Genomic DNA, 23,846 nt, shown 5'->3' with positions numbered 1-23,846 from the left:
TGGCATTTTTCTACCTCTGAAGACTTGCCACTCCACTGCTTCACGAATTGGCAGAGAGCTTCTCTTTCTCCTTTCTTTGTCAATTTCTTTCGCACTTTCTTTATGTCTTTTTCTGTCTCTCTCTCTTCGCCCTCTGCCTCCTCCCTTTTTTCTCCTTTTACGGACCGAAAGACAGCTGCCGTAATTCTGAACACCATCCAGCCGCGTCGCAAACGACTGGCTCTCCGCACTTTGCCAGCATTTTTGAAGTTTTTGCCGTTCTGAGATGTCCCACAGCCTGCACGTTGGGACAAATAAATCTCATTGATTTATACATCTAACCAGGGCAACAGCATTAGTAATTGTGTTGTTACCATCTGGAGCCTGAAGGCAGACCACGAGTTTGAGAAAGTATAAAGTCCGCTAATATTAATTGCCGTGTTTGTTACATGCCGTGTGGCATAATGGATGTGTCCCAGTGGAAGGCTGACACGTGAAATGTCCGTGGTATTAAAATCCCATCGTTTCTGCCTTTTTTTCCACACGGGCTGTTAATTGCTCTCAAATGTGACCTGTGATGCTGTTTTTAATAGAACCCAGACACTCTGATTGTGACCCTGTATAGAAGACGTATGGCACAAGCGCTGGCTCTCACTGAGAGGAAAGAGACTCGGAAAGTATCTCATCTCAACGTTTGATTGCTGCCAACGGACACATGGATGCGTTTAACACTTGCTGTTGTTTCAGATTAAGCCCCGAAAGCATTACCCCTTTTTGTTAATTTGAAAACCGGTGCCGGGGAGACCACCGACTTGTGGCCTCGGTTAAACCTTGGGTTTCTCTCAATCCCTCTCTCTCTCGCTCCGTCTCTCTCTCTACTTGTTGCTGTCAAATGTAAACCAGCCGTCTAAGAAACACAAGGAGCATTGCAATAAGCCATTAGAGTAGGGGGGTTAAACATTTCAATTCCAGTCCAAGGTTACTGATATTTTCCATGATTTGAGAATGAACGGATGCACATTCTTTTGTTGCACTGTAATTATTTTCTGTGCCACAAAGCAGATGCCAAAATAGTGCATGGTGGATGGTGTTGGTCTAACTATCGAGGGGCCGTTTGGCAATGTGTCTTACACGTTTCTGAATGGGGTTGTTTAAGTATATGTTATCTTGTGAGAAGGCCTGTCTGGCCCCCGCCTGCTCTTTTTCCTACCGTTGTCTGAGGCTGAGGACAGAAAGTCATTGATCTTCTTCAGCGTCTTCTCCACCACACTTGGATTTATCGCCGTCTTCCCTCCTGCTCCAGCAAGTGACACATTGTATAAATCACACAACTGCTTTACCATGAACTCTGTAGATTGGTCTGGACCTTATAAAAACGAAGGCACCGCTCAAACACGCGGGCACGGCCTCAACACGTGGTGACAAAAAGAAAAGCAGAACTTGGCGGTTTTGGTTGCAGGTGATAAAAGTTTAATAGTTTGTTTTGGAAGTGCTCACAGTGTCAGATGGGTGCTCACCTCTCCCCTTTGACCTTGTGAAGTGCCCCTGAACCAAGCGCGGATGTAAGTCGACCTCTTGACCCTTACAAATCCTCAACCCCGTCCGACTCACGTTCTCTCCACGTGCCGCCCCGGCCATTTTACAGCGCGGCTTTATGGTTAATGGCCAAGTAAATATAGAGACTTGATGTTAATGAGCGCACCCAAACTCAATTACCTTACTGCGGCTAACACTGTCGGCTAATGCCACACTTTCTGTTCCTGCAGCCACATAACAAGAGACAAATTTAATAAGACACAGTAAACCTCAGCTGAATGTCAGTTAAGTGTCTGAGTTTGGTGCTGCAGCGCTACAGGTTATGTATTTTATAGTGCCATTACACAATAATATATACAAGGGTTGGCATGGCCCAGCGCGCTGTGTTTCAGACTTCCAGGGATGTTAATAAGGGGCTGAGTTTAGATGGTTTCTGCCTCAGGAGTGAGTCAGACAGTCTGGGTTTGAGGTAATCACTCTTCCTCTTCTTCTCTCTCAGACACGAGTCGGGCCAAGAGGAACCAGGAGAACGACGGCGTGGAGTACCACTTCATCTCCAAGAGTCTTTTCGAGACGGACATACAGAACAACAAGTAGGCACAACTGGGGCGGGTATAAGTTAAAGGAAAAATTGTGATTGTACAAAGAGTTTATGCAGTAGATCCATTGGACAGACACTAATGATGGCAATATTTACAATTATAAACGCTGAAGATCTACATGTGCTTTCCTTTGTGAATAATACATTTTACGTTTGGACGGGCTCTCACAGCAAAGTTTAAACAAGTGAAAATAAGGTCAAACATTTCTTCCTCCATGTGCTGGAGCTACCCCCACTGCACATACCAAGCATTTGACCAAGTATCAATTATTAGGTCCAGTTCACTTAATGTCTTCATTTCAATGAAGTGGAAAAACAAGACTACATATTTTCTTGTCCTTGTTTCACGATACGTTCGCCTTCACGCCGGCGACAGCTGTGGCCACAGGCATTATGTTTTCGGATTGAACAGAATGACTCAGGAACACCAGGGGAGATTGTGACTGTATTTACTGCAGCTCAACTGTTTAGTGGAGGCAAGGAACTGTGAGGCAGTAATTCTATTTATATTTCTCCAAGTGTAATGTGCAGATTTGTTGCAGGTTGAAATCCTGCAAATTTCTATGCTGAAATCATATATATTAACATATATGTTTAAGAAAGTAGTCAATAAAAGACAGAAATGACGTGGCAAAATTTAAGATTTTCTCTTCAGTCAATTTTGACTGAAGTCAAAAGTGGTTTATTCCATTCTAGTCCTGACGAGTCTCAGGTGTGATTACCTCTGCCATTGATTTCATTGAAACTTGGTGGATGTGTGGGGTGGGGGCCAAGGAAGAACCAATGAAATGATAAATAGTTCATTCAAGTTTTGGAGCAGATTCACTTCAAGGGGCAGATCCAGGATTTTTTCATTAAATCTCTCTCTTGAGCATCATTTTTTTACATTAGTATCAATTTTCCAGGATATAATTCATGGATCTTGATGATAAAAAACAGGCATGGTTAGGGGACTGATATCTATGACTGTGTGTAATTTGGTGGACATCCAAATAAAAATCCGGATTTAGCCGTTTAAATGTGGGCCTTGGCAGAGGTATGCGCTCTTCTGAGTGCCATTGTAGTGTATTACAGTATGTGCCCAAGACATTTGAGACCCCTCACCCTAATGAAAACAACAGATCACCACCACGCATCCACTCCTCCCTCTGTGCTCTAAACCACTTGAGGCAGTGCTGCAGTTAAGTCAGCAGGCCGACTGGTCCAGTCCTCGCTGCCACTGTCCAAACACATCCTTCCCGCTGTCGTCTGTGTGTCTCTGCAGCCGAGCCTGAGCTGGTGTTGACAGGGCCCAGCCCTGCGTTGGTAACAGATCTCCAGACGCTGGCCCCGAGGTCTCCTGGGTCAGCTTCCTCTTTGCCTCAGGCGCTTTCTCTCTCTGTGTGCAGCCACACGGCCCGCCTTGACATTTGTGGCCCACAAATTGAAATGCAAGTTGTAATAGTCATAAGAATGATTGATGCCTTTTCTGCCGGTGTCACACGAGCTGGAGGGTAAAAAAAATACAAACTGCAGGGTGCACATGCAAAACATTTATGCACGCAAACACACACACGCTAACTATGACTAAGAGAGGAGTCTGTGCTGCCGAGTGCATATTCAGTGTCAGAGCATGCAGAGAGAAGAAGGGACAGGGGAGCTGTATATTTAGGCCATGTTGCGGTGTAGGTCGAGGCATGCAATGTTTTTCAGGGAGTCGGAGGGGTGAGTGACAAGGCTGTGATGTGGGATGGATGCGTGGGACACTCCACGCTGAAATTACAAGGCAGCAGTGTAGAGCAGGGGTGAGATGAACTTGTTTGTGTTATGCCTTGTTGCATGCAGCAGAAACAATGCCCTCTGTGCAGAAATGAAAGGCCTCTGAATTTGGGCCACAACAACGTGTGTTTAGCTGGAACAACTTTCCCAAGGGAAGCCTTGTTCTCCGTCAAAATGGCAGCAATCCATACTCTCGACGTATCCAAACCCAAACTGGCAAGCTCTGTTGTAATCTATATACCTTCTCCTCTGACGCCAGGAAGCGCAGAAAGCTGCAAGGTGTGAGTTTTTAAACACGGGCTACTGTAAGCTCTTAAATGATTTTCCCATAACGGAAAATTAGGTTTACTGAGATTGAGGCTTGCCTTTTAAAATATAAACGAGAAGAAGCCGAGCAAAAGCGTCTTACATGGGGGGAATTACCATAAAACCTTCTTTTTACATGGCACTGGTCACAGTGTGGCACTCATTCGGTCCGACGCTCGTCATCAGCAGACTGCGAGCATACCACTCCGTCCTATTAGCTTCAGAATTCTTTCCACGTCGTTACTCCGCTCGCTGCCTTTTTTTCCTCCTTGTTTTTAGCTAAAAATACACCCTTCCTCCTTTTTTTCTCTCATGACATCTGATTGGTGTGAAAGGGGGGAGGATTATCTGGTGGAAAATAGTTTGATTGCCTGCACCCATGCAGTCGCTGAAGTCCCGGTGGATCGAGGGAGCTTTGCGGTCTCTCTGGAACAAACAGGTGTTACTGATTGAGAGGGTAGCATGGGAGATTATATAAAAAACACGCTCAAGCCAAAGTGTCTGGTTTTTTAGTTTTGCTCGAGAATGCTATCTTCTGATCTGTCTGCGGTGGAGAGAGTAATCCGCCTGTCTCTGTGGATTTGTAGGTTTTTTTATGTCATTATTTCTAAAAAGGATTCTCAGGAGTGTGCTGACACAGTGGACAAGATTAGGACAGGATTATAATTTCACACCCAAGGGACATTAATGTGCATTTAACATCAAAAAGGCTGTTTTCTTGCTCAACAACACTTCTCTTTTCCTTTTTCCAAACTCTTTCCATCTCACCTCTCAGGTTCATCGAATTCGGCGAATACAGAGGCAATTATTATGGGACAAGCTTGGACTCAATACGCTCCGTCCTCTCCAAGAACAAAGTGTGCCTATTGGACGTCCAGCCTCATGTGAGTGACACAAACACTTCCTCTGCATCTCATCGTCCCACCATTCCTCCCTTCCCGGTATTTTTAGCTCTTTGGCACCTCTGCCGCTGCCTATCTCGGAAGCAGATCTCTCTTCTCTGGCTTTTTGGCTTCTTGGCTGCTTACTGGGTTACCAAAAGCAGCCTTTTTTAAAAGGGGGCATTTTGAGGGAGCAATTACTGCTAATTTCCTCTATTTGAAGATTTCCTCTTTGGCTTATGTGTCTTGGGTGGTGGCGATCAGACCCTACACAAATGGCTGAGCTTGCTGAACAATTCCCATGAATCCAGGGCTGGGTCCCAGTCGTCCAGCTCCTGCCCCACCAGCCCTCAGTTGTTTTTTGTTTCTTTTTGTTTGTGTTTTGTAGATAAAGTCACACATGCACAAATATATAAACCACTATAGAGTTATGCCTGGCATGTTCTCAGTGATGAGACTCACAGCCTAGAGCCCTCAGGTAAAGCGTGTGAGAAAACATCTGGACAAGCTGATGTGGGTTGAGGTACATTTATTTATCTACCTTGTTTTGAGCGTGCTTTTGCAGTGGGGTGGTGTAAGCCAATAGTCGTCCCCCCCCCCCCCCTATCTTCACTATGAGCCCATTATCCCATGGATCAGATCAGTGTCAAAGCATGTTATTGCTCCCATGTTGACTTGCAGAGCAACTGATGAAAGCCACAATAAACGCCTCCCAGGGGTTCCTCTCCTGTCCCGGCCTTAGTTTTTTTTATCCATACTCCCATCAGTTGTGGGTTTGGGCCCACTGCCTATTAGCACAGTGAGGAGCCTTGATCCCGGTGCCAGAGCCAGAGGAGGGCCCTGAAGCCTGACGCCACCACTAACCAAATCTGACCTCACTTTTACCTCTGGAGCACCAGGTTCATGGCGTTGGTTCATGTAGTCGTCACCATGGGTTGTGGACAGGAATGTTTCCCAACATTTTTAGTTTGAACCCTGAAAACGCAGCAACCAGTTTCACAAGATATGACCAGAAATATGTTTTTGAAATTGCATCGAAATAAAGGACCATGTTAAGATGTACAACGCCTCTCCACTACCTGCCACTATCTATAAAACAGAGAAAAGAGGAAAATCTTCAAATAACAAGAACCAATTCATCGATTATCAAAAAAATTTCGTTTTTTTATCCAAGGCAACTGAGCTAAAAATATTTAGTCAGTTTCCTTAATTTAACACTGTGACAATATATCTCCTCATTTCATTCACCTCATATTTATAAATTATTGTGTTAACACTCTCCTCCCTTCTCGTTTCCTGATCATAACACCATATTTGTTCCCTTTTGTCTCTCCATTCAGATGATAAAGCACCTGCGGACGGCGGAGTTCAAACCCTTTGTCGTGTTTGTGAAGCCTCCGACGATTGAGAAGTTGAGAGAGACCAGAAAGAACGGCACGGTCATATCAAGCAAAGACGACAAGGGATCCGCCAAGCCCTTCACGGTGAGATAACACAGCGAGAAGAGAACCTTTAGTTCTCACCCAGACTCACATTGATCAACTTAATATGCTGTTTAGAGCGGTTAAAAGTGCTTGAAGTACCAGATGGGTCACGTTGGCCTTAATATGCCATTCAGATTACATTAAGTAAGATGAAAGTTTAATGAACCCTGTGAGGAAATTACAGCAGAAAATAACAGGATACAGCTAATAAGGGGTACATTAAGTAAGGATAAAGGGGAATATAAAACATGGAGCCACAGACCAAATGTACTTCAGACACAAAGGGCTTCCAAACAGACAAATTAAGTTATTTACATCAAATAAGTTATTTATTGTACAGGCTGCAAGAAGGTAAGAACTCTAAGGATGTAGCTGGTGAACTCACCAGGTCGATGATGATGATGATGATGATGACGATAATGATGATGAAATGGTATTATACTGTAGAAACACATGGCTTCACACCTAACAGATTAGCTGCAAAAGAAATAACAGAAACACTATCTGGACCCTGTGTGTACATTATGTGTGTGTGAGTGATGAGGTCATCCTTCACACACCTTTATCCCTGCCCAGCGGGGACGCAGATGAAACCAATTAGACAGTGTTCTGCACTGCTGTGAAGCTGAATGTGGATGATGGTTTTCCCAGCCCCACCGGGCCCAGCGCTCGCTTGCTCGCGTGTCTGCATCACCACAGGCAACTTAAAAGGCTGTGATCCCGGGCAGCAGCACACCGGGGATGGCCTGGTGTGCCGCCAGGAGGTGAGAAACATGAGGAGGAAGGGGGAGGAAGCTGAGAGAGAAAGACAAGGCTGTCGGAGAGATGGAGACTGACTAGCTGCAAGTCTGCGCTTGAGTCGGGCCGTGAGGAGTGAAGTGAAGGGAGCAGCAGAGGAGGCAATGGGGTGTGAATTGGGGTTTGAAGGCGCAGCAGGATGGGCAAAGTGTTATTTATTTATGTTTTATCTGTTTCTCTATTAGGAACATGTGCAGATTCTGAGGCCAGACATTTACAATTTTACATTTTTCCTAGTTTTTGAAAACACTCCTCACCTCTTGCTCACTTGATCTTCCACTATCTTTCAGTCCCTTAAACCCCCCAGGACACAGCTGTCAGTCAAACTTTACCATATACATACAGATAAATGTTCAGTATCCTTAGTTAACTGTATCTTTTGTAAGTTGGGTAAAAACAATCCTTCAGTTATCATGAAGTCTTGGACAACAAGAGAAAAGGTTACCATAACCCAATCTGGAAACAATTCAAATTTAGTTTTAAATGCTTCTTTTAATTTTCACTTGCATCTTAAAGACCTCGTGAAATGAGAGTATGAAGTTCCGAGAAAATCCTCACCACCCTGTGGTGACCTCATGCTCCACAGAAAAGTCCCAGCTATAAAAGTCACCACAAAGTTTTGATGTCCTCCTCATTACGTCATGTCGAACTGCCTTTCAGTGCATAAACACTTGGTTCACACCTTTAAGCTTTAAGCCACTGGCTTCACTTCATTTTCAATGGCTAGGCGTAAATCCCTTACAGTGGGCATGATGGGATATCCTGTTGTGAGCAATGCAAAGTCTGAATAATGAATCCAAGCAGGAAAGAAATTGAACCATAATAAATTACACCTGAGACCAGTAAGCTGAACTAACTCCCTGATAAGATGCAGCATCTGCATCGGTCTGTTTTATCAAGAGCTCTGATGGAAATTCAAAAAAGTTGGTTGAGACCAGGTTGTCTTCTGTGAGTGTTATTAAAGCCTTTGCAGCATGAGAAGTCGTGTGAAAGACAAAGGAAACTGTGCCCCATGATTTCAAGCTGGGTGCATACACACGCACAAACACACACTTGGTAGGAAAATGATAACACAGAACCAGTTCAAACTCATAGGGGGATGTGGCAATAGGCTATACCACCAGGGTCTCCCAGAGAGGAACCAGTTGCTCTACAGCATCCTTTTATTAATATAACACAGGCACAAACATACATTTCTATAACTAAACTTTAAGTGGCCTGCAGTTTCTACTGGTGTGGCAGCTCAGCTCAGTTTCTGCCATGTGTCTCTGTCCTGTGTCTCTCTGAGTTTCTCCCTGTGTCCTCATGTGAAAGTAAAAACAACAAAAGGAAAACTGTGATCTGAATAGACACAATGAACTAGTTTTCAGATATGAACTCTGGAGAATGTCCACACACAATTGTGTGAACAGGAGATGAGCAGGAGCTTTTCGGCTTAGTGTTCTACGTGTGCTACAGAGATCAAGTTATTTTGTTGATTGTTGTTATTGACACCAGCATCAGACCTCCTGCTGTGTTCTCCAGACATTATCCAGAGAACACTGAGCTGTAGTTATTAGAAACATTATGATTGATAACAATCTATTGCAGTAGCATGTATTCAGCAGCGCCCATTTATCAGCCTCTGCTGTTCTCTCATGTAATGCAAATACAACTGAATGAAGCTGTGTGACAGGGCGTCATATTTTAGCCACACATACAAACCAGGGTTCCATGTAAAGGTTCATGTACTGACAGGACTTCAGCTTCGACACATTTACTATTGAAGGCTCTGCAAGAGGAGCTGTTTCAGAGGTGAATCGTCTGAGCCAGATTCTGTCCTCTGGCAGCTGTTTTTCTCTCAGAGAGACAGGTCTGCTTTAATGATAAAGGCTGAGGAACAGTCGTCTCATTGTTTTCGGCTCAGCGGACTGACTTTAGCCCCATTGTTTGAGCTGGCAACCAGTCAGAGTAGGAGCTGAAGAATGATGGAGAAACAAGCAAAACCTAATTTGCAGAGATATGTTTGTTTTTTTAAATGTATTTAAATAGGAAACACAGGTGAGTTTTATTGGCATCAATTAATCACATTTGTTGCCGAGGATGTGGTGTGTGCGTGTGTGTTCGTGTTGTGTTTTATAGATTGCCTGTTGTTTTGTGCGATGAAAGTGTTGAAAAAGGTTTATAGGGTTGGGGAACAGTCAAAGTACAATCCGAATGATTAAGTAAAGAAAATAAAAGTCATAAAGGTATTACATCGTTTATAGCCCGTAGCAAGGAGAAACATCAGTGGTGAAAACCAATCTTATCTGAGAGTCAACAGCCTAACAAAGTGCTTCAACAGGCATAAGACACTACATCATTTCATGGGGAAATTAAGCAATCTAATGGCTGTGGCGATGAATGAGTCCCCGGTGCTTCTCTAGTTTGGCCCTCCAGAAGTGGCATCAGCTCAAACTGCCCTCCGAGGAGAGCGACCCAGCACAGATCACTGGATGCCAAAGAATATCCACTGGCTCCTGCTCTGCCCAGCTTTCCACTTTCCACTCTTTTGCTTTCATTACATTCATTTCTCTGCCCTTCATGTTTCACCCTTCATCTATCTTGTTACTCCTTTTTTTTCTGTTTTCTGATTCTCTTTCCATCTCCCTGCCCAGCTTGTCGTCCGTTAAGCGGCGTCCTGCTGTGATTAATGTTCTTTTACCTGGAATGGCCTAACTAGAGACAGACTCAGACTCACTGGTGGACATGGAAACATCACACGCACGGCACAGCAGACGTCCAGGTTCCACTTCGTTGCCAGCACAGTTCAGAGGGGTTGTCTTGCTGGCGCTGGTCACAGTAGTCCAGCATTGGAAGTCCTGCAGGGACTGTGGTCCAGATGACAGGATATCGTCCCGCAGTGGAACAGTTTCCTCCACGAGTCAACAAACCTCCTGCCCTCTCTGAGCCGTCTTTTAGTCTCAGCCTCTTCTCCTCCCGTCGTCCTCCGCACAGGATGATAAAAGACATCTCTCTATCTGCACAGAAGACATGAGACTCTGAGGTGGCATGGGTTGGCTTCTGCAAGATGGATACATGCTCACCAGCCCTGCCAAAGAAAGCAGACAGGGCCTTTGCTAAGTGACACAGCGAGTGAGTGTTTATATTTAGTTGCGCTGCTAATCCATTATGAAGCGGAAAACCACCAGAAACATTGTGAAGTAACTTCTGGCTGAGAGGAGCGTCTCTAAAAACTGAGCCTTTCAGGAGGTTTTCAGCCTCAATAACAGTGTGTTTATGTGCGTACACATTGCTCACACACACTCGGCTTGATCCTGCGTGTTTGTGGGTGCGGGAGCCTGTGTGTGTGTGTGTGTTTGAGTTTCTGCGCATGAATGTGCATCTGTATGTATTTATAATTGTGTGTTTGGCAGGAGGGATTCACTGTAAACCGTATCTGTCCAGAAAATGCGTTGAGTGTTCCCAGTAAAAGCATGAGGCTAAATCAGTGCGGCAGCCGCTTCAGCCGTGCTGCTGCGCCGGGAGCGGGATGAGCCAGAGCCCACACAGCTGAAACCAGAAAGCCTCAGAGGGACCACCATGGAGAGATATATACCTGTGCTCTTTCAGAATACTCTATCTATGAATACTGGAGCCCCAGGTCGGCAATGTTTACCCCTAACCTGATTCAAAATATGCTATTTGGTTATTCCTCTCAGTTAGCACGTGGTTTTATTCTTTACACTAGAAGTCTGATCTGCATATATACATGGAAAACTCTCCATCCTCTGGAGGAGCCCTGTTCAAGCCTCCATCATGCAAAGGTTTTACGAAGGTCCCTCCTCTTGTCCTCATCATCTTTTATTGGATCTCACACTACCAAAGAAGTATAGGCTCCTAATGAGGTTGAATCGGTTAATATATGATAGAAAACGTGTGCAATTAATAATCCATTCTTAATTCTTGTTTATATTTGTTTATATTTGTGTTCTCTTTTTATTTATGGTTATTTATAATACATCTTATGTTTAAATAGTAAAATATCAAGCCCTAATTACATTTCTTTATCGAAAATACTTTACTCCCTACTATCAGTATTGACATCATCTCCGAAAAATCTATATCTGTTGGTCTCCGCTCTTAATTCAGACCACAGTATTTCAGTTTTAATCTACGGCTGCTTTCAGAAACGCAATGAACATTCTCTGTATGTGTGAACACAATTTCCAAGTAAGAGCCTCCAGACTTTAGCCATTCGGCCCCCTAGTGTCAAGTCCACAAAAAGTTCTGAGGAGCCTTTATGAGAACACAGCAAGAGATCCTCATCAGGATTAGCTTGGTCGTGTTGATGACCATTATAACATGACAGATGTAAAAAAAAAAGCAAATATCTCAGGATGAAAAAGTTGTGCCACACACATAGAAAACACAGACAAAGAGGTTGACAGAGCTTTGGTGTTAAGGACAGATGCCGGTGCACCCCCGTCAGCTGGATCCTCCAAAGATGTCCTGCTTGTTGAGAACATGTCTGAGGGTTAGAACCTCCTGCTTCATTGTGCAGGTGTGAGGCAAACTCCAGAGAAACTTCAGACTCAGACATTCTGTACTTTACCATGATATCCATTTATCACACAATGTTAGTGAGCATGATAAACTTTCCTACCTCCACTTTGGCAACAGACATGGCAGCATTATTTTTTCAGGTGTCTGTCTGTGCATCCTGCCCTCGGGTCACACATATCTACAGTACATCTGTCCATCCCACTCTCATGAACCCAATTTCTCAGGAACACATCGTTTCTATTAACTGCCTGAATTTGTCCGTCATACGAGCGTCAGTGGACGTAACTGGAAGGTGGACGACACACATCTCAGACCAAACTGCTCTGTAACTGTAGCCTGGTCTCAGGTCTTGGCTGTAAGGCTCTGAGCCAAGTCCAAGTCCTGAACGTCTTGTTTAATGTGCCACGCAAGCAATGACATAGGGCGGCTGTGGCTGAGAGGTAGAGTGGTCGTCCTTCAACCTGAAGGTCGGCAGTTCGATCCCCAGTCTGACCCATCTGCATACCGAAGTGTCCTTGGGCAAGATGCTGACCCCTGAATGGCCCCCCATAGAATAACTAATTGCTGCTAATAGATGCACTGTGTGAATGGGTGAATGTAAAACTGTACTTTAAAGCTCTTTGAGTGGTCATCAAGACTAGAAAAGCGCTATATAAATACAAAACCATTTACCATTTACGTGTCATTACCAAATACCAGTTTAAAGTTACATTTGTGAATGAATTTATTAGGAAATCTTAAAAACAAATGTTTAAATGTTGTGGTTTTTGCATTTATATAAACAGTAGGTGGATTGAGCTGTTTTCTTGGTTTGTGGTGATGCTGGTTGCAGCTTTCTTTATGAAACTGTAGAAGTGACCTGCACTTATTGAGCCAAAGCAAGTAAATCCAACTGCAGGACTCAGTCCATAGAACCCTGAAGCTGCACCCCCGCTGCTGCACTAAGAGCTGATCACCTGCTCATTTGGTTCAAGTCCAGTGGAGCTCCACTCAGTATGCAGGACCTTGAACTGGAGCACCAGATGTCATAGCTGTAGCGATAAATGCGGCCATTTTATTCAAAGTTTATTAATATTAAACATGTTTATTCATTCACATTCAAATCACACCAAATTCCACACTGGACTTCCCTCAGTAATACACATGCCAAGTGTGATTTCACAGACAAATGCAAACTAATGAGATGCACTTCTGTGTGTAACTGCGCTTTCACATCATTGATAATAAAGCATCTGAATCTGTGGCATCACCTTTTGTCTGATTCATCAAATTAGTCCAAAGACACGATCACTTCCTCCTTTGGGTAGATTCCCTGAGCAGAGCAGCAGGATGACACTCCCTGAGCTCTCAACTGAAACACTGTCAGCACGCTGTCATTTCCCACTCACACATAAAATCCAGGCTAACAATATTGCACAGTGTGTTTAACACGCCCGTCTCCTTAAAATTATGGTTATGTTTTGTCTTCTGCTTATTTTGAGGATATTTTGTTTTCCTTTTGATTTGGATAACCATGTGTACTCTGTGGAGGAAATGATGAAAATTCCTTGAGGTCAGGTCGTTGCATGGAGGAGTTTTAGTGTGTGGTCAGTGCCAGAGTTCATGTCTCTGGGAGGTTATAACCGGCTCCGTACGAGCCACTTTGTGCTTATTTGTGCCTTCAAGGCCGTGCAATTTGTGTTTACCGAATGTGAATCATCTCTCCTCCGGTTTACGGTGGCCGGTGCCTTCTCTTTGCAGGCGGGCAGCCCTAAAATGAACGGGCAGCCCTAAAATGAACGGCTTTTCATGGTTTCTGCAGATATCTATTTTCATTATTTTCACCTCCATCCCTTTCTCTCCACTCTGTTCTGCAGGAAGAGGACTTTGAGGAGATGGTGACCACGGCCCTGTCCATTGAGCTTCATCACGGTCACCTGTTCGAGAAGGTCATAGTGAACGATGACCTCTCGACGGCCTTCGGCGAGCTGCGGTTGGCGCTAAAGAAAGTTGAGATGGAGACTCACTGGGTTCCAGTCAGCTGGACTCACTCCTGAGACCCAGAATTTCTGTAAAAGGGAAAAAAGGGAAGGGGCTTCGACAAGAATGAGCAGGTTTTTGTCTTTTTTATATCAGGGATGTGGGAGGGTTAAAAGGAATAAAACAAGACTCCAGACGGTTGTACCTGTGGTGCACAAGGCTAAAAATAAATTGCCGCCTGTATGGGATCAGGTTGGATTTAGATCTCAGCTGCGGTCTGGACACAAATCCCCAGGTCTGACCAGATCTGACGAGGTTGCGGTTGCGGGAGTCCGTCCAGAATATGGGCCTTGGACACCGAACTATGACCATGAGTTGGAGCCCTTCGTTCCAAACCAGAATGTGGAACGAGCCTGGATCATCATAGCACCAGCAGTCCTGCCAGCACATCAGCGACACCGCCAACCACGGCTGCTTTTTCAGTGTGTTTATTACATTAGACCATTAGAAACCAAAGGAATTGACAGATTTCTTCTCAGCGGACAACTTACATGCATATGCCTGTAAGAGAACACGACCTCTGAGGGGGAAATGGGAGAAACAAAAACAAACTTGCCTTCTGTCTTGTTATACGTCTGTGCTTCTAAAATGCTTCCATGACTGTAACTCCAAACAAAACATTGTCAGGTACACTCGCAAGAAAGGGCAATAAGTGTAATTTAATTTAAGAGAAATTAATATATTTTCTAATATCAACTTTTTTTGCATATCTTTTATAAACATATCTCGACTTTTAGAGAATCCTGTTTCTTAATGGTAGCCTCGTCCTGACAGCTCTTTACTCTAGAGGCATCTCTTCTTTCAGTCAAGTGTTTTGATTTCATCGCCCTAGTCTAGTTTTCCACCTACAAAGCACTGAAAGAGCTATTTTATTTTGGTGTTATATATTCCATTTAGGAGCATTTTGAAAAGCCACCCTTCAAATGAAGGTGCCCAGCATAACAGCTTTGCTGTTTAAAGTCCCAGAACTGGACACTCTTGGCCGTCTCCTAGAAGAAAATGTTCACCATTCTGTTTTATTAGGGTGGGGGCTCTATTTTTATTCACATAAAAATGGCTTCAGCGAAGCTGCTAATGGTTGGCACATAGCGCACTTCCAGGATTTTAATTTAGAGTAATGCTAAGTAGCCGCTCCTGACTTTATGAGCATTAGACGTTTATTGCAAATTTGAGTCTCCCATTCCCAGTCTACCTTCTCATTTTTTTATTCAGTGCTTTTTCCTTTTTTTGCTTCTGTTATAGTAATACTTTTCTCTAATGTCTGAGAGACTGAATTTAAAAGCAGATAGTGGTCAATCATGGCTCTGTCATTAGCATTAGCATTATTACAGCTCTTGTAGATCATTGGTTCTTTGTTAATAATGTTGTGAAAACCTGTGTAAGAAATGTATTTTAAAGATTAAAAGGTCAACAATACATACATCTATAAATATAAATACATGTACTATATGTGGGCCAAGCTTATCGTTGCTGGAAACATCTAGCATGACTCTTCAATGTTAAAAAACATGGCGACTGATTCTTCTAAATATGTGTTTTTATGAACTTGTTTTTCTCTGTGAACAGGAAACATGCTAACTTTTCAGATGTAGAGATACTGATGAGAATGTCTATTTGAAGTTATAATCCCCCAAATCATGTCCATGTGCTTTTATTTGACCTTTTTACTACTGACTACAATATTGATGTTTGATTTCTCCATTTCACAAAGGGTAATGAGGGTATCTGCTCTTCAGGATGATAAAACATGTTTTAAAGGGATCGCTTAGCTTGTTGTTTTTGTTTAAGTTTTTCCAATTTATTATGGGGTTTTTTCTATTTGTTCATCTCTTCATATCTGAACCAGCCGCCATCAGTTGTATTGCTCCAAATCAGATTTGTACATTCTCCAGAATATATTTTTAATTTCTTGCTGTAAATGAAATGCTGTTCTTGATAACTGCTGCATTTTATATTAAAGGAGATCCAACTAAACTTGCGTTTCTAAGGTGATACATTACTTAAATTCATGACTGAGCAACGAGACGGAACGGTATGAGAAAAATATTCCAGCATTTGTGGGACGTCACATTCAGCTTTGTTCAACTTTGAGAAAAATATTCCAGCAGCATCTGTCAGCTGCTCCACAGAAGTTCACTCCAAAGTCCAGAGTCGCATAAACACAGCTGACACCTTTCTTCTAGAGAGCAGTAAATATCACTTATGAGCCATCACAGCTGATTTCTGTGTGGACGGTATCTGAGTTACTTTTTCCTAGAATGCAGTTACATGAAATAATAAATGTCAAATAGTTCTTCTCAAGTTGGCTTCATGGTGGCTCAGTTGGCCTTTGCCTCTTCAATCTGGACATGTCAAATAAAGATGAAAAATCTTACAAGCAACCTTTAAAAAGTGTTCTGTCACTGCAAGATTTTTAAAACAAACTGTGCATTCAGAAACCATTTCTCAAATTTAGCAGACCTTTAAAAGAAACTTCTTGAAAGGGAAAATGCAAATAAATAATTTTCAATGCACTTTGTTTAGATGTTACCTGGAAATCCAGGTGGAGCGCTGGAAATAGACGTAGATTTTCTGAATCAAGAAAGAAGAAAAGGGCCTGAATGCTGCGAATGCTAAAACCAGCAGAGCACTGCAGCCCAATTAAACCCCAGTGTCCTGCTACAGCTGCGTGCCAAATTACTAACTCAGATGTCGCCGGACCTTTGAAAAACAGGGGTTCTGTGAACGGGCGGGGGTCCGTGGGGGTGGTGAAAGTGGGCTCTGGAGAAGCCCAGCCTCCAGCCAGCAGCCTCCCCTCCGGAGGGTTCGGCAGGCCTCCGCTTGATGGAGTTCCAAAAAAATCCCCCACCGATCCAAATCAGTTCGTCTAACCTTCACATTTCCTCCTTTCCACAGTGCTCACTTTGATGGCTCTGTGGAGCGGGGGGGATGGGGGGGGAGGGGGCGTTTACAGCCGAGGCGGATGCTGTGAGGTGGAGGAGGAGGTGGCAGAGAAGGTCAGGAGGAGGTAACGGCACTCGCTCCGGCCGACGGGAGGAGCCGTCTATTCCATTCCTCACTTTCTCTTTGTGTCTTTGTCCCACTCTGTCTTTCCTCCTAATTAGGAAAGCAGAGTGCCTGGGGGGGGGGAGACTCTTAGGCTGCCAGCTCTGCGTACAGGAGCAGGGCGCTGGCTCATTGTGCCCTCTGAGCTAAGGCAGACTGAGGGAGCCAGTGAGCCAGTGAGCAAGGTTTTTCCCTTCCAAAAGCCATCAAGCTCAATGGTCCATGTTTAACACGGGACAAACGCCACTCTGCATTGTCTCAGGGAGTTCAGTGGTTCTGGAAATGCTTGGACACCAACACATGTAGGTTCTAAGTGAGTGAACTGACCCCATTTCCACTCTGTTATGGAAATTTTCATACCAACGACAAGCAAAACAATTATCAATCTGGAAGTTTATTTCAAACACTGCAGTCGTGGCTCAAAGCTCATAACACGGTGATAGTTATGAGGCAATGGCAGCGAACCAAGGGAGATCCATACATTTACTGGTTAAACTCCTCCTCACAGCAGGAGAAGATGGTAGTCCAATCAGCTCCCTGGATTTACTGACAGAATGCTCAGTCATTCTGTCTCCATCAATATACAAAGAGATCTGCTTTGAAGTCTACAAGACAATGACATGAGGTTTCTGCTCAGACACTCACTGCGGTTACATGTGTCCGATTGAAACCCGATTTCTGGCGTTGTCGGGTTTAAATCGAAGATCCATTTCATGTAACTCCACAAACCTAGATTTCTTGTGTCCGACTGAACTCGGATAACCACCCCCAGATAAGCGATCGGATTTGGCTGTATATCGGACAACGCGCGCATGTAACTCTGGAAGCTAGACAACAACTGGAGATGAGGTCTTTGCGCATGCTTGAGATCCTGCCTCCCCCCTCCCTCCCGCGCTGTATCACCACTAGCTGTAATGAAAACAGCGCCACCTATCGTAGCGGGGTATGAAATGCTTTCGGACAAGAGTCGGATTTCTCAGTGCCATGTACCCTGAGATAGAGCAGTTAACCCCCCATGGATAGAGAAACCGGGCTTCAGCCGAAATCGGGTTTATGCTATCATGTAAACGTAGTGATTGAGAAGACTCTAGGTGTGAATAACCTGCTCCGTCTCCTTCAGTGGCCCCTGCTGTGTGCTTAGCGACACCTCTAAGTTTATGAGCAACTCCCTTGACATAAAGTCTAAACCACATTTGTCATTACTATATACTTGTCTGTTATTTCATTAAACATATCTAAATACAGAAATCCCCACTACAACTCACACTGTAAAACCAAAGATAGATGGGACCTCTTTCTTTACTCGTGGGTGAAGATGCCCTCATCTAAGACTTTAGGGAGTCGTCAGACCTGCTGCCACCTTCTCCATCTTCTGTTTTCAGGTTTCAGCCGTTTCTCTGTGATCTTGTTTCACTCCACAGTTCCACCCATCATACTTAAGATAATATCTTTATGAACCCCCTTTCTCATCCACTGTAGTTTTTTCCTTGTGTTCTTAAGGCTTTGCCTGACTTCAGGTGTCAAGGGTGTTGAGCTGTGTTTTGATAGCACTCCGGTTGCCCTACAGGTACGAGACACTCCCTGAACTCCCGGAGTCTTATCCGTGACAAACGACCAGCGCCTGATGATGTGTCACTGACGGTACTGACGGACCCGTTGTTTGGTTTTCTCTGGTCTGTGACGTGTCATCAGCCCACGCCTTCAGGAGCCCACGCCATTGTTAGAGTAATGAGAGTGTTGAATCAGCCCAGATCCTGTTCTTTATTTGCTCTGAGCAGAGGAGGACAAGAAACATGCGTTCTCAGATTAGGTTTCCCCCCCACCCGACATGGATAATGAAGGGATCAGCCACATATGCAAAGGCACTTCAGATGAGTAATGATGTAATAGTTAAAAAAAAATGTCTGTGTACATTCGGGTCGGTGCATTTGATGAAGAAACAGCAGGAAATGGCATTGCCCTTCAGTAAGTTGTAACAAAGTACGACACACTTTCATAAATCTTAATGTAGTTCTATAAAATTCTGGCTGCAGCCTCTGACTGCTCTAAAATAACAAATCTCCTTCTTCCTCTTAATTCATCTTTCTCTGTCCTGCCCCTGACTAGTGAGCTGCCATGTGCGTAAAGACCAAGCAATGGCTTCACCAGCTCAGGACCAGAACACTGGCGTTCCCCAAATCAAAAACCTGCCCTCCATCCATTCGCCTTTGTGGTCGGACGACTCTAATAGTTTAACAAGACGCATTAGGAAGCCAAGGATTTATAGGAAGTTAGGTTCAGCTTTCATCTCAGATCATGGAGATTAATGTTGCCCCTGTTGCACTGCTGTAAGGTCTCATGAACCGCTCTCTTTCTTACCCTTTGTTATGGATTTATTTTCATGTCCATAAATCCATGTATTGAGTGAACCCATTGTTTAGCAGATGAGGGCCAGGGCCTCAGCAGCGGGCTGAGCAGACAAACAGACAGGATTGAGCCGTGGAAAAGTCAGAAGGTCCGTCCTGTCCCGAGCCCAGCGACTTGCCAAACTGGGCTCTTACAACGTCCCCCCCGACGCATTTCGAAAACCATTAGAGCTAAATGTCTCTGTCTCACGTCACGATATAAGCTGCAATCATTTTGATTTACAACGTTAAAATTAAAGCTTCATGGCCAATATCCTGTGCGTGGCTCAACATGATAAGTCCTGCCTTTGTCACATGACAAATTGTACATCACGAGCATCAGAAGTGGTTCGGCAGAAGAGGGAGGGCCCCCCCGGACTCCTGCTGGGTTTCCTCGTCTTTTTCTTGAATGAGCCTTTCTCCCAGAGTCTTTCGCTTCCCCAGCGTTCCACCATCCGGCCTGTGCCCAGTCTTTCATGTGGTGACTCAGTCCATCACCATATACCGCTGGAGCATGCCAGCGATGCCGCTCTGTTTTCCCCATCCTGGCGTAAATGCCCTTGACCATAGGGAGACTGTACCGTAGACTAATGGGACTTCAGGCCGGGGGCTTCCGCCCACCCTGTCTCCTCAGCCTAATTAGTTTCACCATTACCTCATGTCTCTGAGCAAAGGTCTTAGGGGCATGTTACCTTGAGCTGTATTTCTCAATTACAGGACTTTAGGAGCTGCAGGGCGGGGAGTGAGACGTGAACAGGGGATGCCCTTCGCTCCTCCCCACGCTGAGAACACCTTTTCAAGCTGATGAGAACGTGTGGAAATCATAACAACACGCTCAGTCTAATAGCCGTAGCCCAGTTGGTCATTAATGCAGGGTGGCATATTTATACGCCGCCTGCCAGGGCTCCACAGGTTAACTCAACTCTGTGTACATTTGTAAATGAGCGCAGGGGGTAAAAGTTCACCTGGAGGGTCCTCCGCATTGAGAATTCCTCTGACACATGTTGAGCTAAAGCAGCGAACAGGGGCAGAGGCTGCACAAAGGCACTGACTATGTTAGAGGAGTACGGAGCTGTCCACCTGTATTTTCTTAAACTTTTCGCTGTGGCCTTCCCCTGAGCCTTGTTGGCCTCTACTGAAGCAGTTTTAATTACACAGACGCTGAACTGTCATCTTTGGAGCTAGAGGTCACACAAGGAGTTCACGACCCTCCCCGTGTGTGCTACAAATTAGTCTTGAAACTGACATGATTTCCCCGTGTTAGGCTGAGTGAGCAGTGGAGAAAAAATATCACCTGCATTCCAAATGTGTCTGTTTTCATTGCAGTGAAGCATTCTTTTTATACTCTGTATTATCCTGATATGTTTCCAGCACCGCTGTCAGTTGAACAAGTCCATGCAACTTTGTAAAATCCAGTACATGCAAAAATAAGTAGCAAAACGTGTTTCTCCATCTTCCAACGATACACCACTCAAATGGAATGTACCAGTGCGTCCAGCTGGGGTAGCGGCGGTAGCCATGCTGACCCGGTGTAATGGCAGTAAGTGGATTACAAGGAGGCCCTGGTCACTGGTCATTAATATTAATTCCACTAGAGTTACCTTCATGTGGCAGCAGCTACACCACAGGGACTGAGCCCCAGACCTCCAAGATACCTAAGAAGCTCATTGCTCTGCGTCGGGCCTCAGATGAGCCGACGGCACTCTGAAACCGAAGAGAGACACATGAGATCCAGACCAGCGAAGTCAGTTTGTTTTTAACTGACGGTTGAGTAACTACGAGACCAAAATCTCTATCTCTAGTTGTACCTTTGTGCTAAACTTAATTCAAAATCTGAAAACATGCTTTTAGATTTATTTTGTTGCATTCGACAAGACTTAATGTGGTACATAATTTTGCTGTGACCAAGTAGTGATGAAAACTACCATTGTCTTGTCCCTTGAGATTTGGATGTGGCCATCACAGTATTGATCTACATTGTGTGGTTTATTGGCGGTCGGCCTGTCACTGGCTAACTAACATGTCATCTATAGCTAGCCACAAAAGATACATGCAGATGAACTTTACTCTGGATGATTACCAGAACAGAGTATAATTCAAACCTCAAAACCTGGCAAAGTAAAAACCAAGTAAGTACCTGCACCTGCTGCTGACATGGCTGCTCTGTGGCATTCCCTGTTCTATAGTAAGCTGCATCAGATCGTATAAATCAGCTCACAATGGCTGCACATTAGTGATATAAATCAATTGTTTTTATGATTTATTTGAATATATCTGGTCCTTTGTGCAGGACTTTATGGCTTTTGCACAATAGCCCTGATTGCCAAATATAACATGAAATACATGTGGTCTCGACGCCTTAGAGGACATGTGTGACCTAATCGGGGGAGAATGCTGGATTCCCTGTATGTGGAGACATAGGTCTGATTTCATACACCATAGATCCACAAGGACACATCATCACATTATGAATCTCCTCTTCTAAGAAAACAGGGGTCGACTTAACGAGCTGTGTAACAAGTGCTCCTGTGAAACCAGAGAGGTTGATAGAATGTATATCTTTTCTGCAATGCCGGGGTCCTGCCGCACGTAAAAGCCTTGTGATGGACTTACAGATTTCACCCTGTTAGCCGCTTGTTCTTTGAAACATGGTGACATGTTAGGAGCTGTTGGCATCTCTGTATCAACACGGCGAGGAGCTGACAGCGGCTCAACCCTGATCCCGACATCCACAGATGTATCGGCTTGTTCCCGGACCCTAAAAGCCAAGGCCTGGCCCCTGAACCTGCATGCTCCACGTGTCATGTTATGACAAACTGTCATCCTTTTTCTCTCCTTGGATGGTGAGGTATGAGGAAGGACGCTGGGTGCCTGTGTACTCACTCATTAGGGGATGTTTGTGTTTCTAATCAGGGGCTCTTCCAGCCTCGATGACCTGCCTGCCCACCTGGACGGTATGACGGACTCTCACGTGATCTCAGAGTCAAGGTGGAAAGAATTAAAAGGGGACTAAATTAGAGGAGAGTATTGTAGACTTCCTAGAATAGAAAGAATAACAAGAAGCAGTGTGACTTTATAGTTGTTCACGTCCCTTTACGAGGTGATGTAATTTCCAATAAGGAGCCATAGGTCCCGGTGAGGATGTGGGTATATTATGTGCAGAGCAGACCGGGGACTGAGCTACCGGGTCGTGTCCAGGCCAGACCTGGTGGACTGAGGACAGGGCTGTGAAAAGGTCTAAACTTCCAAAGCAGTAGAGAAATCATGCGGCAGGGCCCCAAGACAAACAAACCATAATGTGGTTTGCCTTTGCCAACTAATAATTAATAAGTTTTACACACTAGAGTGATAACTTTTGGAACTTCTGAGGTGTTATTGAGGAAATGCAGCATGAGGTCAAAAAGTAGTGGCAAATGAAAAGGGGCACCTGACAAACAAAGGCTTCAGAGATGCTTAGGGCCTTGTTAGTCAAAGGCCGGAGAGCAGAGGGGAGTTCTTTCCAGCAGTCCACTGGAGCCTCCTGTGTGTGATGTGTTAGCAGGTGTTGATGGCAGCGACCGGTGCTGCGGCAGCTCGGGCGGTAGTAGAGATTTTGGCTTGGGACCACAGGCCCTAATGAGTGACACTCCACAGGGGCCGTTTCACAGCCACTCTGGGGTTGAGAGAATGGAGCGCCCCTTTAACCAAAGCCATCAGAAAAGAGGAAGTGCCCACGGTCCAAAGTCTGGCTACCTGGCACTCTGACCGCTCTCCAGAGAGTCTCTTGCCGCTAGGCTTATACCAAACCCCCCCGAGTCCGAGCAGCAGCGAATCTCACACGCAGCCGCAGACAGGCTGATTAGTCCTCGGAGCTTTGTGATTACACTACACTGTTTGCATTGGAACGGCACAAGCACCGACTGCCTTTTCCTGGCTTGTCGAAATCTTGTAGAAAAACATATTGTTTTTCCAAAATTCTTCCCTGAGTGCAGCTGTCCTTTTCTTCGAGCATGAGAGAGGCTACTGTTTGGGAACAATAAGCAAGTGATGGCGATTGCCTGATCGTCACGCTATGCCTGGCAACAACTTGAGCATAAAATAAATTGTAAGTTACCAAATTGACAAAGGGTTGCCATCTTGCCGTCAAGAGCAGATCTCAGAGCCCAGGGCAGCAGCCCATTCGCTGTTCACTGTTGACAGTTGATCTAGTTTTCCATGCGTCAAATTTTTAGCCGCACAAAACACAAACGTTGATACTTTTGTAGGTGGTTTAGGTCCAGATGACATTTTTTGATAGTCTCTATTAAAACAGCTTTCTGCATGTGACTGCAGATAAATTAAAAAGCTGGTAAACAATGCATTTTGGTGGACGTGTTCCAAAAAAGTTTTGCCTCTTTTGCTCTTCACTGTTTATTGAGGGGGAACCAAAGCCTGCTTGAACGTTATCGGTTCTTCAGGCAAGGGTTAAGAGATTAAGATTGAGCATCTCGGCTATATGGATTTTACCATTTTCCATTAAAAGGCATTCATGTACAGTTACATGCTCAACTTA

At 44.6% G+C, this 23,846-nt stretch overlaps 1 protein-coding gene across 1 annotated transcript in view; it reads left to right on the top strand.

Moving 5' to 3' along the window:
* mpp7a (MAGUK p55 scaffold protein 7a) overlaps positions 1-15,809 on the top strand; it is a 134,729-nt gene extending 118,920 nt beyond the window's left edge. Inside the window, exons 14-17 of the mRNA XM_061093825.1 lie at positions 2,015-2,108; positions 4,956-5,064; positions 6,402-6,545; positions 13,724-15,809. Of these exons, the coding sequence (XP_060949808.1) occupies positions 2,015-2,108; positions 4,956-5,064; positions 6,402-6,545; positions 13,724-13,903 (527 nt within the window). The 3' untranslated portion in view covers positions 13,904-15,809. The remainder of the gene's footprint in view (positions 1-2,014; positions 2,109-4,955; positions 5,065-6,401; positions 6,546-13,723) is intronic.
* The last annotated feature ends 8,037 nt before the right edge of the window (positions 15,810-23,846 follow it).

The sequence above is a fragment of the Limanda limanda genome, chromosome 20, assembly GCF_963576545.1.
Source record: "Limanda limanda chromosome 20, fLimLim1.1, whole genome shotgun sequence".
Classification (NCBI taxonomy): domain Eukaryota; kingdom Metazoa; phylum Chordata; class Actinopteri; order Pleuronectiformes; family Pleuronectidae; genus Limanda; species Limanda limanda.
Note: the sequence above shows the minus strand (reverse complement) of the source record. Positions and strands in the feature narration are given on the sequence as shown.